This window comes from Vicia villosa, linkage group LG2, assembly GCF_029867415.1.
Source record: "Vicia villosa cultivar HV-30 ecotype Madison, WI linkage group LG2, Vvil1.0, whole genome shotgun sequence".
Taxonomy (NCBI): domain Eukaryota; kingdom Viridiplantae; phylum Streptophyta; class Magnoliopsida; order Fabales; family Fabaceae; genus Vicia; species Vicia villosa.
In genome coordinates, this window is record NC_081181.1 from 159714128 (window position 1) to 159729851 (window position 15724).

The window sequence follows — 15724 nt, forward strand, 5'->3', positions numbered from 1 at the left end:
ATTTTTGTTTATTTTGATATATATATATTTTGTTTTTTTTTTATTAAACTTATTTGTATATAAAAACTATATAAAAGTTATACAAAAATTTTATAAAAAATATTTTTATGTGTTTATTTTTCTTATGTATTTATTTATATATATAATATTTATATTATTATTTAATCATATTAAAATACTTATATCTATACTAAAATTCATATTCAATTCATTAAAAATCTAAAAAATTCAAAAAAAAAATATTTTTGTTCCCGGTTAAATTATTTTGTCCCGATTTAATTAATTAGGTCGCGAGACCAATAATTAATTAAATCGTTTATGTTCTCTTATTTGATTTATACGTAATCAGGTTTTTTTTAATGAACATCTCCTACACTAAAAACGATATTTTTTCATGTGCCTCTTTTCAGGGTTATCAACATGGTTCCTTCCGACAACGCGCCCGATCAAGACTCAAAGCTAAGTATCCTATTTATTAAAATTAAAAGTCTATTTTGTTTCCTTTTGAAATCAGGGTTTGTCTTGCCTTCATCTCTTTCTGCCTTGCCTTTTCAGGGTCAACCCTAAAGGCGCCCAACCAACCATATCAGATCAAATTCGAAGCTAAGTATTTATTTACTTTGTTTATTTTAAATTTCTTTATTCGTTATTTTTAGGATTAGTGACGTTTGCCTCCGAACCGATAATGCACTCACCCCTCTGTTTATTCTGTCTTTTCCAATTTTCAGGGTTTGTCAACTGCCAAAGCTACGAGTATTGGTAACCCTAAACCCTATTTACAAATTATTACTTGTGTTAAACCTTTTGCCTTTTATTTTTATATCCCGCTGGTTTCAATTCCCCTCTCCTCCGCTGGTTACAATTTCCCTTCCCCATTATTATTGTTATATTATTGTGTGGTTAGTAATTATAGGGAGTGCAACTTATCAATTGAATTAGCATCACGTAATTTTATAAGATAACATAACTGAACATAATCACGTGATTGGTGCACACACGCACACTTTTTGGGTAACCCTCTCTGTTGCCTTGTTGCCTGTTGCCTTGTTGCCTGTTGCCTTTGTGTTTTTGCAGAATAAGCCACGTCCCTCGAATTCGAAGATACCTCAGCCGTGTTGCCTCGAATACTAAAGGTCATACGACCCTAAATGATGCTGCCTTCGATACACAATATGACCTCGACCCTCGGAAGTTGCCTACGGAAAAAGGCTGAGGTATCTTCTGGCTGCCTACGAAATGGCTTATTCTGATCCTTGCCTTAGACTACCTGCCCTTCTATGGCATGGGACAGTCTTATGGCAAAGGATGCTTCGATGACCCTTCAACCTCCAAACGAAAGGCTTCCTGCCCTCTTATGGCAAGGATAGACCCTTTCATTCTGAAAGGCAAAAAGAGACCTATTATCTGAGTTTAAGGTAATTGCCCCTAATTGCCTTGCAATGCTCAATTTTCATATTCTTTTTCACAATTCTTCAAAAAATTGGCTACGCTTATTTACAAGCTAAAGTCCATTTTTTTTCTTTCATCTACTTTTTCTAAAAACAAACGAGCAAGCAAAGCAATTAAGAGCCCATGGAAAACCATGGATGCAAAGGGTGCCTTACACCTTCCCTTTGCATAAATTACCCCCCGAACTTAGATTTCTTTTAAAAGGTTTTTTTTCTGTTTCTTTTTGCCTTTCTGATTTAGTTTGGATAAAATAAAAGTCGGTGGCGACTCTTGCTTAACCGCGACATTTCGATCGATAAAAAGTCAGTTCACCGTATTACATATGGGATAGCTGAAGATGTATTGTTAGAGATTGATAAGTTTGTCTTTCCAGTTGATTTCCACATCATGGGAATTCCTGAAGATGAAGAGACTCCTATCCTTCTCGGGCAACCATTTTTGCTTACTAGTCGCTGCAACTTGGATGTCGAAAAAGGGATAATAACCATAAAATCATTTGATGAAGAGGTAACTTTAAAGGTGTTCGAAGTCAAGAAGCAAAGTGCAGGTGGCAATAATCACTCTTCGGTTGGCATAATTAAAACTGAAGGAGGGAGCAAAAATCCAAGACCTCCCCCAAAAAAAGTCTCAAGCATAGTCTCTCAGGTGGCCGTAGCTCATGCATCTACCAAAGTTCCTAAGTTTGCTGAAGAAGCCAAAAGGAAAAAGAAAGAGGAAACTCCAGGTAAGACGATGAGAGTGGGAGGTGACTCAAAGAGAAAAGTAGTCCATGCTTTTCACCTTCATGAGTTGTTGGTTGCGAAAGTAACAAGCAAAAAGGTTTGGAGAAGGAAATATCATCCATAATAAAGGGTTAATAGATCGTCGAGCCATGCGATGTTAAAAGAAGCGCTTTGTGGGAGGCAACCCGCGCTTTTAATAACATAATTCCTTTTTGTGTTTGTTTTGTTTTTCAGGAAATAAAAGGGGGCATTTTGGGTGAAAGCTAGAAAGCGTCAGCTGAAGTGCAGTACCCTCTGTGAGTCACCCCTCTCGGGCTTGTTCTTAAACATTGCGGACAATGTTTAGTTCAAGTTTGGGGGAGGATTTACTCTTACATTTTTCTTTTATGTTGTTATTATGATGTGTAAACCCATACATTAAATTCTTCCCAAATTTGGCTGAAATTTTTATTTTTCATAAGAGTTTCTGATTTAAATAGCAATCGTGAATAATATATAAAGATGAAGGGATGGTTGGTTGAGCGCAAGAAGTTAAGCATTTGGAGTGGGAAGATATCAAAGTAGAATGTGATTTATTTATGATTTCTAATTATCTATACAGATGTCCCTTTATATAATAATAGAAATCATTTTAATGCAGTATGTAAACATTTTATTCTCTGATTTCAATAACATACAAATATCAAAATAGAAAACGTGAATCAATGCAACAGCAGGGTTTCGTGGTGTAGTTGATTATCACGTTAGTCTAACACACTGAAGGTCTCCGGTTCGAACCCGGGCGAAGCCAATTTTTTTTGTTATTTTTTGAAAAATAAGCAGTTCGGCATTTGATGCTTTCACATACTTTCTTTGCCTGACGAGATTGAGTTAGCAAGGTGTCCCATTTTGCCCTGTCTTACTCTTTGTCTTTGATATGTCTCTAGCTAAACAAACCTCTCTAGTGGGTTTTTTTTGCTTTCACTTCGTTGTTTGTGTTTTCTTTGTATGTTTTCACTTGTACTCGTGAATTTTACATTTAAAAATATTTAGGTGTTTTATCTTATTTTTATGATAAATTGGAAGATTTTTTGTGTGATTTCTTGTATTTTAAGTTAATAAATACTTATGATAAATAGATAGAGTTGTCAGCCCAAAGGAGGTTGATCTTCAAACATCGTCCAAATAAGGACAATATGTAACTGCGAAGTTTGAAAATTTCATCGGTAAATAAAAGTAACAAATGTTGCTCATTCGGTGCTAGAAAAAATGAATTCTTGACTAGTCTGGTGCATGTGATGATCATCATAAATTCCCATTGCCTTAATTTGATAGTCCTAATGAAAGAGGAGGAAAATCGGAAAGATACTTAAGTATAAAGCATAGTTTGAGATGTATCCGAAAGGGGGGCTAAGGGTATAAATGTTCTCACAAGAACTCTTCGCGTCGTTTGATTGCCGGACTAAATGTATCTTGATCAATTGGATTATATATCTCACGTATGAAGACTGGTATGCTGTGATGGTCAGTATCTCTTGTAATTGTCGCTTGAGGTCAAGCAACACTTTAAGTTTGGGGGATTTTGATCGGTGGTTTTTACACGTTTAGTTTTCAATTGATTTCTGTCATCTTTGAATTAGTTAGTAAAGCATTTTATCTTTTTCTTCTACATTTTATGCGTGGTTGTGTGCTTTAATGTTTTTATGATCATATGGAGAAATTGGAATAAATCAGTACAAAATTCGGAGTTTCGAAGGAAGTCCAGAAAGCATGTTTCAGGAGGTCTGACACGGGTGGTCGTGTTGCTCAACACGGGCCATGTCAGGAAGAGAGCTAGGGGCGAAGCTTGTAAAGAATGGAAGATAGTGGTGCAACACGGGTACCCGTGTTTCTCAACACGGTCCGTGTTACTCAGCCTGGGACTCAAACTTGAAAAGATAAATGACAGAGGGCCAACACGGGTGCCCGTGTTGCTCAACACTGTCCGTGTTGGGCAATGACGCTGATTTCATGATTTTTAGTATTTTGTTCCATAGTTGGCCTGCAAAGGGTACTTCTGATATTTCCAACCAACTTAAGTGAGTCTACACTATTTAGAAGAGTTTTTGAGAATGAATTAGAGATCTTATGGCAGACGAAAAATTATACGATTAAGAAGAGAAGCCTATGCAATTGGAGAAGAACGGAGAACTTTCATGAGCGGAAGCAATTGAAGATCAAAGTTCATCATCCATATCGTAATGTCTCTATTTGATCTTGTGGTAATTTCTTTGGATAAAATGAGTAGCTAAACCCCCCAATGCTAGGGGGTATCCCTGATTAATATTTGTGATGATTCTGAATTCCGAATTTCAATAATATATTTAGCTTTTATGTTCAATTTAATGGTATAAGGTTTTTAACTCTTCCCTCGTCGGGCTAACAGGATTGAAATATGACTAACAATTAGGATGAACCTCCATTGTTAGGATTTTTATACCATTATACTATAGTAGATATCACCTAGGACTAGGGATATCCTATAGTAACCGAAATATTATTGATAATAATAATGCTTGATTTCATCACTAATTTCGAAGGACTTTGGGATTAGGATTGAATGTTCAAAGGTTTGCCCACTAATATATTGTGGAACAAACACCCTTAAGAACCGGTAATTGATAAGTTAGATTTTGTTAGTGAAACAAGGGTTCAGAATTGTTACATGTTAATGCACACACCTACCCTGGCATGTTATTCATATTTGGCCAAATTAACCTTTTAAACTTATTTGCAATTTAATTCGTAATTTTAAAAACCAAAACCCCCAAGGCCTTTTGTTTAATTGAATTCAAAATAACTCTATAATATCACGCAGTCCTTGAGATCGACATTCGGGGAATTTTCCCTTTATTACTACAGAGGCAAAATAGTACACTTGCTATTTTTTCGATCAAGTTTTTGGCGCTGTTGCTGGGGACTTGCCATAGTATAGAGTTTTTTTTAGTTTAATTAAAATTTTGTTGCTCATCAACTAAAATTTTATTTTCAGCTTTATTTTTGTTATTTTATTTAATTCTACTAATCTGCTCTAATCTTTGTATGCGAGGAAAGTTCTCAGTTGATTTATCTTTGGGTTAATACCATTTTACCCCCCTGCCATATAGGTCTTTTCTGGTTTTGCCCCCTGTAATTTATTTATTTTGAAAAACAACCTTATCATTTCAAAAAGCTAACTTTTTAGCCCCTAAAGTCAAAATCCACAGGAAAATCCGCAGGAAAGCTGCAGATTTTCCTGCGGATTTTGACTTTAGGGGCTAAAAAGTTAGCTTTTTGAAATGACAAGGTTGTTTTTCAAAAAAAATAAATTACAGGGGGCAAAACCAGAAAAGACCTATATGGCAGGGGAGTAAAATGGTAATAACCCTTTATCTTTTGACGCAGAACCTGAAAGATCTTTGCACCCTAGGCTCATAAAATCTAAACAAGCAAGGCTAGCAGAGTCAATCGTAGATCCCTTAATTTCAGAACCAGAAAAAAGAGGAAGAAGCTTCAAATCATTCTGGCCATTCAAATACATGATCAAAATCATATACAGAGTCAGAGACAGTTATGGGGGAACCTCAAGAAAGGCTCCTCAGAGACTATGATGTTGCGAATACACCGGGTGGGAGACTAGCAATTGTCAACCAACCGGCGAATGTTCCTAATTTTCAATTGCATCCAAGCACCATCACTCAACTTAAAACAAAGCCTTTCACCGGAAAGGTTAATGAAGATGCAAACAAGCACTTGTAGAGATTTTTGACCCTAGCACCATTCTGAAAATTGATGGTCATCAGAACAAAAGATTAGCGCTTGTTTACCAAATTTCACGATAAACACCTATACATTACAACAAAATGGTAGTGCTAAAAGAAAATCTACCTATTATCATAAGCCAAAGTCCCTCTTCAATATTGGTGGAAAGCATTTTGCATTGTTATGTACTTAATCAACAAAATCCCTTTATCTACAATTTTTTAATGATTATCTTAAATTATTTAATATAATTAAAAACAATTATTTTCTTATTTAAAAAATTAAATTATCGATTCTTATTTAAAAATTAAAAGTGATTAAACATGTCCTTGGTTTGTCTTAATCGACATATAATCTTCTTTTATTTAATGTTCATTTTATAAAAGTTGGTGTTAGTTTGACCATTTTCTCAAATTGTTCTATTTGAATTTGTATCTTTCAAGTTATTCTCAAATTATATTTGCGATGTTAATCGTTTTAAAAGAAAATACTATCAATAAACGTTTCTAACATATGAAGCAAGTGAAACTTAGTGGTCAATGGTCATACTCAAATTTTTATTGGATCCATCCTAAATACAATACTAGTATTAAACAAGTCACTTATATTTTCACTTTTCCCCATAAATTTCCATACAAAAAAATAAACAACAATGAATCTATCATATAAGAAAAGTCTACCATTTAAGACTTTCTTAGGCTATCCACATCAGCAACTCTTCTATGGTTGATCCACATCAGCTTTGGTGGTTACTACAGAATTTTTGATCCTTCAACTGCATGGTGGGCTGCGGCAGTTATTGCTGTGGAAGTTTCACCCTCACAGCTTCTCATGTTGCTGCAGTTATGTAAGCTCCATTATTCTGTGCCTGTCCACGTTCCAAACTGCACAATTGCAGTAATTATGTGTTTAAATGGCTTGCCTATTTATCAGTGATTTCATTCTTCTCTTTCCATGCTTGCTAACTTCTGCGGTTATCATTCAGTGCAGTGTGAATTTGCATTATCATGTCAAGGCCTGTTGAGAGAATAGCAGAGATCAATGATGGAAAAGAGCTTTGGAAGATTGTTGTTAGGATTCACCACAGATGGAAAGTTGTCTCCAACAACAAGGAACATTTTGAAATGATCTTTGTTGACAAATTGGTGATTACCCTGTTTATGTTTCAGTATGTTTATCATTTACCTATGTTTGTATAGTTTGAATCATTTTTTGGTTTCTGCTGCAGGGAGATGATATTCATGCTGTTGTTCCAGCACCTCATGTGTCGGTGTTCACCGAAAAATGCTTATTAGGGCATACTTATACTGTATCTAATTTTAAGGTGGTGCCTTATGTTCTGGCCTTCAGGGCATCGGGACACAAATATATGATAAAGTTTACTGCTGGAACGTCTGTTCTTGATGAAGACAAACATGAGATACCCCCGAAATCGATTTTATTTACAAGTTTTTCCGACATCATAACAGGGAGGTTTGACAAACATGTTCTGATTCGTGAGTATGGTTTTTGGTTTTTTTATTATCTCATGTTTTGATGCATTTTAGCCGTGTGAAATTAATAAATTTATTTCAGATGTCGTTGGAATGGTGGATAGTATTGGTTATGCACAGACTGAGTCAGGTGCAAAGAAGCAGCAAATTAGCATGATGTTGCGTGATCACAGGTTTGTTTTTTTATACATTAGACTGCCTGATATATGAATCATGTTATATATCTTAATGTGTTGTGATCATGGTTTAGCAACAACATGTTGAATTGTACTCTGTGGGAATCATACGCGGATCAGTTCATCAGGTTTAACAAAGTTAGGGTTGCTGCATCACTCCCTACAGTTGTGTTGCTTCAGTATGCCAAAGTGAAGGAAGAAGGTTATTCCATGACTTATTTTTTAAATTAATACTAAAACTACAAAATCTGTGATAAATATATTGACAAGGTATAATTTGAATTTGCAGGAAAGTATCCTCTGTCTGTGACAAACACCTACAATGTGACCCTTTTATGTGTTGATGCTGATTTTCCGGTCATGAAAGACTTTATTGATAGGTATGTTGATAGTGTCATCCATTTTATGCAATTATTTTTTCCATGTATGAATTTGATAATGATCCATGCTATGCAGAATGCCTGAGGAGAGCAAGGTAACCCTGTCTGAACAACTTGGAGGGAATTCCCAATATTCCTCCCAAAGTTCTGAAAATCAACAGCTCACTCCTGTGCAAAAATTGTTCTCAAAGGCTGTTGTTTTGCCTATTGCTGAGATTATTCAACTTACGGATGTATGTCTTTCTATTTTCCTATATTATCATAATTATAACCTCATTGTTTAGTCTGTCACATGTTTCTGATTTTGGCGGCTATTTGTCCAGGTTACATTTTGTGCTACTGTCGCTACAACAAAATTATTAGTAGCATCTCCGTTTGGATGGTTCTATCGTGCCTGTCATATGTGTCAATCTATAGCGCGTGGGGACAGCCCCCCCCCCCCCCCCTTTGAGTGTGAAGCTGGTCATGAAACCATGGCTGAAGTCCTTAGGTTTTAGTTGTTCTCACCTAATAGATGTTGTTTCTGTCATGTTTTTGATGTTTCTATGTTGTCGGCTTTTTTAACGGAACGACTTCTTATGATGTTCAGGTATAAGATTGAAATTGAGGTTACTCACGGGGGCCAAAGCTACAATTTTGTCTTCTGGAACAGAGAATGTGAAATGTTGTTGGGTTTATCTGCATCGCAACTTCGTAACACTATGATTCAGGTTATATTTATATTGTGCAGACGAATTAGAATGTACTTTCCAATACTCTGTGTACACTAATATGGCCAGTTGTTTAAATAGGCTGGAATTACTGATCCATTGGACTTTCCGTTAGCACTTGATCAGTTGTTGAAGTTGGAAATGGCTATGAAGGTTAAGTGGCATCCACGCTGGAAGAACTGATCCGTCGTTATGATTATAAAAAATGATCCTATTATCCAGCAACTTAAGGAAAAATGGGGAACAGATGAGGTCAGCTCTAATAAACTGACATTTGTTTTATAAAAGAGGACTTCATATTATAACAATTTTTTGCCTGATTTTGTTTTTCTTTGGTAAATTCTCAAGGAACCTATTCCAATCCAAACTGTCGTACCTGAGACTCTGGAGGTAGAAATTTTTAACTGTGTATGCATTTTTTTGCTTTTCCTGTGATTATGTTATATTGAAAACTGTGTTTAACAATATATAGATTAAAGAGAGTGTTGATGAGGCTAAAACAGATGCCAATGAAGACTGTGAATTGGTTACAGTAAGTCTCACTGCAACACACTTACCTACTTACATTTATATTAATTTTACTAACACTTACTGACTTACATTTATATAAATATTCCTAACTAATAGTCTTCATCGTGGCATTGCAGGACCTGGAAATTACATTTGAGCACAAGCCTGATGCTGTCACACCTGGTGGTAAGAGGCATCTTCCTGCTGCATCAAGTGAATCCATTGATTTGGACGGATTACATGATGGGGAACTGTCATCAAACAAGCTGAAGAAGATAATTAAAATGGAGAAGATTGATTAGATCTATTTTTATTTTGTGTGTGTTTTGCTTAGGTGTTTGTTATAAAAACTGAATGTTAGTTTCCTTTGCTTTTAATCATGTGTGTGATTTCATTTTCTGTAATAATTAGTGCATGAATACTGGCTATGTGCTTCTGTTATGTTCAATTTGATTTAAGAATTATCAATGGTTTGTGTGGCTTATTATATTCAAATGATTCAAATTGAACTACATATTATATATACTGTGTTCCCATTTTGGATAAAGTGCTTACAAAATAACATGTAGCAGAATATATATAACACAATGTACCAAAATAACATTCCCAACATATAATATAACCATTAAAATTCAGGTATAGTACACGGTTTGCAAATAGCAGTAGTTTCTTCATTGTCTTTCAACCTTCACATAGATATACGGAGAGAATCGCAGCATACTCCACGCTATTGTATCCCCATTACGCAGGTTAAGAGATTTGGCGAATTCGTACCATCCCAGGGCCATGTACTTTTCATATGGCTGGGGTATTCCTTTTCTGTTAGCTTTGTGAACCTGACAGGTAACAATGTTCTTCATCCTCACATCCAGCAGGTTGATTTCATCTTGAAAGCGACGGAGGCATCTTTTGGCAATTTCCTTAGGGAAATGCTGCATACAAGAAATAACGTAACTATTAACAATATATACTATTTACATTTTCAATAACATGATTCTCATATTCAAATTTCTCCTTACCATTACATTCTGCTGTGTAGATTTAGCATTTGTAACATGTGTGTTCTAGAAAAATTTTTGAGCCCCTGTAGAACTGTCTACAGTAATGTCTGTACCCACCTTTGCTTTTTTCACCACTTTACCCTTTTGTTTCTTACCCTCTTTTGATCCACTTGGTTCACCAACTTCAGAAACTTTGATTTCATTTGTGTCAATGTCTGTTGATTCCTCTTTTATCTTTATAGGTCCTGCATTGGGATTGCTTTTAACCCTTGCGCTATTTTGTGCGACAACATCAACATTCGACACAACATGACCAGGGGTGACATTGCGCTGTTTATTCCTGCGTTTTCTTTCCACCTTAGGATCGTACCCTGTTTCCTTTACCAAATCTTCTATGATTTCCATTGCCTGATCATCGCTGTTCCAACATCAAATATGGATTAAAAACAAACCGCATATGAAGCATTCTTTACTAAGCAATAGTCATATGCCGAGCAACGACGGGATATGAAATCCAACAATAAAAACCAACAATAGTCATTCAGTCACATTTGATTTCTTGACAAATACCACACATAATACAACATTGCACTATATTGATACTACACCCATCACTAAATGTTGTTAAGTGTTATTACCACACTACCATATTCTGTATACCGGTATACCCTATTTTGTACTGCAAAGCAAAGGTGAAATAAAATTATCTACTCATACCTGAAATCATTTTCATCATCAGAGGGAATACGCACAGGAGGACCACCGTGTGAAGATGCCATTGTCGGAACCCTAACCGCAGGCAGCTGCAATGCTAAACTTCTATTCAGTGCAATAGGAAACAAGTACTTGGTACATGCAGAAAGTGGGTTAACTGTTCAGTTTCTATTTACTTATAATATTAGTTTTGACTTAAAGTCTTTTTAAAAGAGTAACACATCCATCAAATAAAATATTATAAATAACCTGTATAGATTAAATTAAATACATTTAACACACACAACAGTTATAAGGGAGGGATAAGTGATAATTTAAATCTATAACCATCATTCTATTCATATTCAGTTCCAACTTCATATATATTCAAGTATGAAAGAAAAATTAAAATCAATACTACATTCATGACATTTGAACCCACCAATACCCCTTCAATTTGAAACTGTAAACTTTTAGTATTCAAAACCATGAGGTAGCATGCTATACCTCTCATATTGTGTGCATAAATCTATACAAATCAATCTTATTTGTAGTATTATTATTCATTCTACTTTTGTGTTTGTGATGGAAACAGATGTTGTTAAAAACACTGCTCCTCAAACATCCATTGCAAGAAAGAGGAGAAAGCTTATTCTTAAAGCAAAGAGGGATTATCGAAATCGTGTCAGATCAAGCAACCTCACTTCCCATTTAAATCATAATTTTACATCTTCTGTAACATATGAAACCACTATTGAAACGGCTATGGCTAGAAAGAGAAGGAAAATAATCTTGGATAACAGAAAAAGATTGAGAAATTTGTTCAATACTGAACTTAGTAGGGTTCAAAATACAAACAACATTGTTAGTCAAAGTCAGAACATGGATCATGCATCTACTTCAAATTATAATATGTCAAGTCAGTCCATGGATCATCCATCTACCTCAAATCATAATATATCTGTTGAATCTCATTATGAAGACAATAATGACTCCAACTCTGACAATAATTTAAATTCTTCTAATAGTTCCGACTCTGACGAAGATTCAGATCCGGCACAATTACAGGAGGCCCATCTTCAAGGTATTTCCATATCATACACTGATAACCAAATGATGTACACTTCTTCTGTTAATAGACATATTCAGTATTGTGGTTTCTTCTTTCAGAATATTACGATATTGGCGACCAAAGTTATGAATGCGCACACTGCCAAGCATGTATGTGGTACCAAGAAAAAGTGAATAGACACAAAATTACAGCAACTCCTCGCTTTTATCGTTGTTGCCGTGGAGGAAAAATTGTTCTTCCGTTCTTTGAACAACCTCCACAGGTGTTGCAAGATCTTCTATTTAATAAAACATATTCAGATAGTAAAAACTACCAGGCTAACATACGAACATACAATGCAATGTTCTCATTCACTTCCCCTGGAATGAAGTTCGACACAACATACTCTAAAAGAGGAGGACCCCCTACTTTGAGACTGCAGGGTCAGACCTGTCATCGAATTGGTACACTGCTGCCAGAAACAGGGCAACCTCCGCAATATGCTCAATTATACATCTATGACACGGACAATGAAGTTGAACACAGAATCAAATGTTTCAAGTAAGCATGCTCAGACATAATTACACAATTGTTTTATAAAAATATTTTGTTAAACTATTTATTCATGGCTGCGAAAAATAAACAGGGACAACAAAGGCATCGAGCGACCGGTTGTCAAAAAGCTCAAGATGATGTTAGATGAGCACAATGTTCATGCCAAAGCTTTTAGAATGGCAAGGGATGTTTTAAGGACAAATTCTTTCACAGATTTAAAACTCAGGCTTATTTCTGATAGATCCGAAGATGGCCGTGTTTACAACAAATCTACTGTCTCAGAAGTGGCTGCACTCATTGTGGGAGACATTGATTCTGCTGATAAAAGGGACATCTTAATTCAGCGCCGCAATGGTGGTTTGCAACAAATAGATGAGTTTCACCCAGCATATTTGGCTTATCAGTATCCTCTTATATTTCCTTATGGGGAAGATGGTTACAGGAAAAATATAATGCACAGATATCGCCATGAAACTGAGGTCACTAGGAGAAACCGTCAAAGCATTAAGGATTGGTTTTCTTACCGGTTACAACAACGTCGCAAAGAGGCAAAAACACTACTTTACTCAAGACGCCTATTTCAACAATTCTTAGTCGACGGCTATGCTATGATGGAATCCGAACGATTGAATTGGTTGAGAGATAATCAATCGAAATTAAGAGTGGGCAAATATAATAATTTGGCCGCTCAAACTGATGGCGATACAAGAAATGAACACCAAAAGCGAGGAAAACGAGTTGTTCTGCCATCAACATTTGTTGGTAGCAAGAGATATATGGATCAACTATATTTTGACGGTATGGCCATTTCAAGTCAATTGGGATTCCCTGATTTATTTGTTACTTTTACCTGCAACCCAAATTGGCCTGAAATTAAAAGAGCATTGTCAGGCACAGGTCTACAACCCCATGATAGGCCAGATATCATTTCAAAAGTTTTCAAAATAAAGTTTGATACCCTCATGGATGATATTACAAAACACCATGTCGTTGGAAAAGTGATTGCATGTAAGTTGTTTCATTTAATTATACTACTTTTCAATCATGTGTCTGTGTAGTACCAAAATATTACATCGAACTAACTTTCAATTTAATAGATATGTACACCATTGAATTCCAAAAGCGCGGATTACCACATGCTCACATCTTGATATTCCTACACCCTCAGAGCAAATACCCAACACCATCTGACATAGACAAGATCATTTCTGCTGAAATTCCCGACCCGACTGTTCATCCCAATTTATACAAATTGGTTAAGGCACATATGATGCATGGACCCTGTGGCCTTGCTCGCGTGACCTCACAATGTATGAAGAATGGACGATTTTCTAAATACTATCCCAAAAAGTTTATTGAACACACTATTGTTGATGCAGAGGGATATCCGCTGTATAGGAGAAGATCAAAAACCTTCACTATTGAAAAAAATGGTATCACCTTGGACAACAGACATGTGGTTCCATATAATACCAGATTTCTTATGAAATACCAGGCACATATAAACATGGAATGGTGTAATCAGAGTACTTCCATAAAATATCTTTTCAAATATATCAATAAAGGCTATGACAGAATAACAGCAGCAGTTTCAACAAATAGCAATCAACCTGTTGATGAGATCCAACAATATCTCGACTGCAGGTATGTCTCTCCCAGTGAAGCATGCTGGCGCATTTACTCTTACAATATTCATGGCAGAAAACCAGTTGTGGAACGTATGTTCTATCATTTGGTTGGGGAAAAACCTATATACTATACAGATTATGCACGCATGGAAAATGTGTTGGAAACTGCAAGTGTGACTGAATCAATGTTTACTGCATGGCTGGTAGCAAATGCTAAATATGAAGAGGCACAAACATTAACTTATGGTCAATTTGTCTCAAAGTTTGTTTATCACAAAAAACAGAGAGAATGGAAACCGCGGAAAAAAGGCTTCACCATTGGACGTCTCATATGGGTTCCGCCAACAACTGGTGAACTGTTTTACCTGCGCATGATGTTGACGGTGGTAAAAGGACCAACAACATATGAGGAAATCAGGACCGTGGATAACATTCAGTATGATACATTCAGAGATGCATGCTTTACAATGGGATTTCATACATAGCTGCTATAAAGGAGGCAAGTCATTGGGGGAGTGGTCATTTTCTTCGAAAACTGTTTGTTATCATGCTTTTGTCTGGTGCTGTTAATCGCCCTGCACATGTTTGGGAACAAACTTGGCTCCTATTATCTGATGGTGTCTTACATACACAAAGAGCATTGGCTGCTAATCCAGGTTTGTTAGACATAATAAAATAGCAAACAAAACAATTTGTTAATAACAACCTACAGATGACTTACCAACAGTATTATAACTCAATTTCTCATATCAATGGACAATTAGTCCTCACACAAGAAGAGTTACAAAATTTGACTTTAATAGAAATTGAGAAACTGCTTCAGGCAAATAGAAGGACACTAAAGGATTTTAGTCCTATTCCATATCCGGATGCTTATGTTCTTGAACAATTGGGAAACAGGCTCATATATGATGAGCGTAATTATGATACAGCATCAATGAACTCAAAATTTGAAAATCTGTTTGCTGCTCTTACAGGTAACTATTGCGTCAATTAAATTCATTTTATTTTACGCTTTGAAATTCTATGAATCAACTATTCTAACACCGTTCTACAATCAATATTATGTTCCTAAGATGAGCAAAGAAGTATTTATGAAAAAATCATCCACGCTGTGGAGTCTCAAAAACCTGTGGTTTTCTTCCTTCATGGTTATGGTGGTACCGGAAAAACATATATGTGGAGAACACTCGCAGCTGCATTAAGATCAAAACACGATATTGTTAGGTGCCAAATTGTGTTTATATTTAGTTTAATTAATGGCACCTTTCGACCGTTTTTATCGGATATTCGTACAATTCCCTGAAGTTTTAGATAATTATTTATGGTTTATAATATTAAGCTTTCATTTTATGTTAATATGTGTTTTAGTTATGATTTTGTAGGTTTTAGCCAATTTTGGGGAAGTTTGGAGCTTGTTTTGAGCTTTGCAAGAGAGTGCCTGGCAGAAGTATGCGCGCGTCGCGCTGGGATGTGGGCGCGTCGCGCCCTGGGCAAGATATTTTGGAGCTTCCAGACAGAGAGTTGCGCGCGTCGCGCGCATGGGCGGTTTATAATTTTAAGTGTATTGGCGCGAAGCGCGCTGGAGGGCGCGACG

The 15724-nt window shown here is 35.9% G+C and overlaps 2 protein-coding genes and 1 non-coding gene across 3 annotated transcripts; all 3 read left to right on the forward strand.

The window, feature by feature from the left end:
- The first annotated feature begins 2887 nt into the window (after positions 1-2887).
- TRNAV-AAC (transfer RNA valine (anticodon AAC)) lies at positions 2888-2961 on the forward strand. The gene has a single exon. It is a non-coding gene; the product is annotated as a tRNA-Val (tRNA).
- Positions 2962-6937: 3976 nt separating this feature from the next.
- Positions 6938-9501, forward strand: LOC131650446 (uncharacterized). Its single transcript, XM_058920156.1, has 12 exons — positions 6938-7075; positions 7159-7239; positions 7400-7403; positions 7506-7596; positions 7674-7801; positions 7889-7979; positions 8056-8212; positions 8303-8361; positions 8569-8689; positions 8771-8842; positions 9162-9221; positions 9337-9501. The coding sequence occupies exons 1-12, from the start codon at positions 6938-6940 to the stop codon at positions 9499-9501; spliced, it is 1167 nt and encodes a 388-aa protein (XP_058776139.1).
- A 1977-nt stretch (positions 9502-11478) lies between these two features.
- Positions 11479-14612, forward strand: LOC131650447 (uncharacterized). The gene is made up of 5 exons (XM_058920157.1): positions 11479-11977; positions 12064-12505; positions 12591-13507; positions 13558-13932; positions 14065-14612. Exons 1-5 carry the CDS (start codon positions 11479-11481, stop codon positions 14610-14612), a joined length of 2781 nt encoding a protein of 926 aa, XP_058776140.1.
- The last annotated feature ends 1112 nt before the right edge of the window (positions 14613-15724 follow it).

Bases quoted from the DNA above. Each gene is read 5' to 3' on its own strand.
- LOC131650446 (XM_058920156.1), top strand. From the start codon at position 6,938: ATGTCAAGGCCTGTTGAGAGAATAGCAGAGATCAATGATGGAAAAGAG. The intron at 8,362-8,568 runs GTTCTATCGTGC...TATGATGTTCAG, and splicing joins GTAGCATCTCCGTTTGGATG to GTATAAGATTGAAATTGAGG. The intron at 8,843-9,161 runs GTTAAGTGGCAT...AACAATATATAG, and splicing joins AGTTGGAAATGGCTATGAAG to ATTAAAGAGAGTGTTGATGA.
- LOC131650447 (XM_058920157.1), top strand. From the start codon at position 11,479: ATGGAAACAGATGTTGTTAAAAACACTGCTCCTCAAACATCCATTGCA. The intron at 13,508-13,557 runs GTAAGTTGTTTC...GTGTCTGTGTAG, and splicing joins CGTTGGAAAAGTGATTGCAT to TACCAAAATATTACATCGAA. The intron at 13,933-14,064 runs GTATCACCTTGG...ATATCAATAAAG, and splicing joins CTTCACTATTGAAAAAAATG to GCTATGACAGAATAACAGCA.